Source organism: Penaeus vannamei, chromosome 13, assembly GCF_042767895.1.
Source record: "Penaeus vannamei isolate JL-2024 chromosome 13, ASM4276789v1, whole genome shotgun sequence".
NCBI lineage: Eukaryota > Metazoa > Arthropoda > Malacostraca > Decapoda > Penaeidae > Penaeus > Penaeus vannamei.
The window spans coordinates 43,124,292-43,127,452 of NC_091561.1; the positions used below are offsets into that span (position 1 = coordinate 43,124,292).

Below are 3,161 nucleotides of genomic sequence, written 5' to 3' on the forward strand. Positions count from 1 at the left end.
GCCCTTGTCCGATTCCCTTGCCCTTGTCCCTGCCACCTCCCTCTTCACCGTCCCTCAGCTTCCGGTGAATGCAAGGTGATCCGTATAAAAGAGAAAACGCACCCGCTCCTTTTAAGCATTATTGGCGACGGATAGTAAAAATGGTTGGCTAGCGATAGTCCAAACAGCCAATAGCTGTTTCTTTGGTATATATGTGAACTCGTGTAACAACTTCAGCACTGCGTCCATAAACACGCACGTACATTTTTTTTACGAATTATAAATACCGTATTCGCAAATGAACGCATTATGATTATTTTCTATAACGTAATGGGCTAAACAATATTTACTTCAATACATCAAAATATAGGAAACACATCAAGCCTATGTATACGCTCACGCAATATGCAAACGAGAGCGCAATAGAGGCGATTCTCCCATTTCCCGGTTGCAATTGTCGCCATTTCTAACAAAGCAAAGACAATCTCGTATTTGTGGTTATCCAATATCAACTCTACAAGTATAGAAAAATCCCAAATTATTTTATTTTCTGAATCAGAATAACTAATCCAGAATCAAAATAAGGTTAGACTACGTAGAGAAATATATGTAGGCTATGTATATGTAAACAATAAAAATCCCAAAAGGACTTACCTGATGTGTATTTATGAAGTGTTTAGTATGCTCATAACTGCATAGCCTAATGAACCTACGCTAATAGTTCGTAAAATTAACAAGTTACACATACCGTATGCCGGTGTAAGAGCCAGAAGTCTGCAGAAGTCGCTCATTTCCATTTCAATTAGCCAATTTCTTCTTTATCTTCATTTTCCTATATTTTGCTCACATCACGATCACATTTTCGGGTAACAAAGCACTTATATTTTTCTTCAGATTCACAGTAAATTTTCACTTCCATTCGATCGTAAGAGGACTGACAATTTAAAGAATCTTATTTTTTGCATTATTGATTTTGAAAAGAACAACGTGGCTCGAACGAAGAGACTATTGTCATATGTGTAACGAATTTGCATTATGAATTCGAAAAGCAACGCGTGAATAACAACTGTATTGAAAACATTTTTCTTTTAACTCGAATCCTTGCAAAACGGATGATTCACTTGCAGGATTTTGAATATTGATGACCCAAAGAAACACGCACAATCTTCCTATTAACACACAATTTAAGAATGCTTTTCACACTTTCTCATACACTTTTACCTAATAGGCCTATGCACTTCACTTAACGGATTTTCTGATACATTAACACAAAACACTTGTATATGACAACCAATTCAAACGAATTAACTTTCTGACACGAAAGAATAATAAAGGAAATTAATCAGCCAGGAAAAAAAATCAACACTTTCTTACACGAAACTCACATCAAAACTGAAGCCAAAATTCTGGTCACGTTTTCTTTATAGACAATAAATTATCAAATTATAGTGTAATATAGCTACTGGATCCATGTTAGCTGACGTTCTGAATGTTAGATATGTATGCTACTTCTTTTGTTATAAAATGCATATCATATTGAATATATAATCTCATATTCTAAAATGTAAACAAAAAATTCGAAAGATGCACACCCGAAAAACAAACAAACAAACCGCTTACTCCTCTAAACAATAAAACACGTGTACCGGACACTTCCTCAAATGAAGAGAAATTAAATACCTAACGCACCTTTTTTCCTTCGCCACAGCCATGAGGAAAGTATTCCAGATGTTCGACCAGGGGAAAACGGGCTTTGTGGAATGCGCCAAATTCGTCAACATCCTGAACACTCTCGGCCAGACCTTCGACGAGGACGAGCTCAAGGCCAGAATCGCCGAGAATGACCCTGACAGTGAGTGCCTTTTCTTAGTGTTTTGCGGTTGAGTGGAAGCTGGTTGACTGTAAGCAAGATATGGATAATACAGAGGATATAATAGGATATGAGTGATAGATATATAGTATTAGTTAACAATATATAGGCCTACGTACATTTTTTTTCTTTTTCTCAGCTTTAAAAAAGTTGCCTGTATTCTTCTTTTTGTATAATTTACTGGATAATTATTTTTGCACTGCTCCATATTAGAATCTGAAATGCTATATCTTTTAGTGTTGAGGAATGTATATGTCCAAGGGCACAAACTCGCTCTCAAACTTTTTTGGCTGCGACCTCCACAAATTACTTCGATAGATTCGCGACCCACTTCCCCAGCAGCAAAGTAGTAACTGAGTGTGGAGTACTTCATAAAGCAAACAAAGCTTGCATACATAATGTGGCTGTATGATGCATTATCGAGCATCGGGCAGGTTGACCACCGCTAACAAGTACTAGACACGTAGGGATGGGTAGTTACAAGGAGGCTTTAAGTAGGTAGTTAAAGGAAGAGAAGGAGGAAGGAGGAGGGGCTGCAGAATCTCGCAAGCTCTCTGGGGGTCAGAACTTCCACTTAGAGAACCTCTTGTCTTAGGAAACATTTGAACGAATATTGTGGAAATGTTGCCAATGTCGAACCAATCCTTCCTAGGCAGTAGTTAGGTACTTTAGGGAAATTAACTATAACCACATGAAGTGAAATGATACGAGTAACATTAATGACACGTCTTTCCGTCGTTTCCATTCGCCAGAGGAAGGCAAAGTGGACTTCGACAGGTTCTGCTCCATCGTCATGCCCTTCCTGGAGGAGGACGACGACGAGGCCATGCACGAGGAACTGAAGGAGGCGTTCAGACTGTACGACAAGGGCGGTGAGTATCCTTAAGGCATTCGGGAAGAGGCGAGGGCAGCAGCGACCCGCCCTTCCTGGTTAAGGATACTCACACTTTTCTATGCAAAAGTAACATGCGCTGACACTGGTTATTGACGAGGAATTGATAACGAGTTCTGTGCGATCGAAGTTGAGATTAGAAACTTTACGACATTCATTTTAGGAGATAAAGAGTCGGGTATACATACATTACATTCATATTTAAGTTTGAAATATACTCCATGCGGCGCATATATATGGCAGTACTTTATACTTACGGAGAGAAAGTGTCAGTGCAGTGTAAACATTTTCCACTAAATCCTATAAATCCTTAATCATTTTTCTCTTTAATTATATTTTTGAATTATCCATTTTCTGTAGATATACCCATAAAACCTTTTTGGTCTAATAAATCATCGCCAATTTCCGAAAGAAAAGTTT

General features: G+C 38.2%; 1 protein-coding gene across 1 annotated transcript in view; it reads left to right on the plus strand.

Moving 5' to 3' along the window:
* Positions 1–3,161, plus strand: part of LOC113813536 (troponin C, isotype gamma) — a gene marked incomplete in the record, with an annotated part of 8,768 nt that overhangs the window by 4,242 nt on the left and 1,365 nt on the right. Inside the window, 2 exon segments of the mRNA XM_070129295.1 lie at positions 1,688–1,831; positions 2,602–2,721. Coding sequence (XP_069985396.1) covers positions 1,688–1,831; positions 2,602–2,721 — 264 coding nt within the window.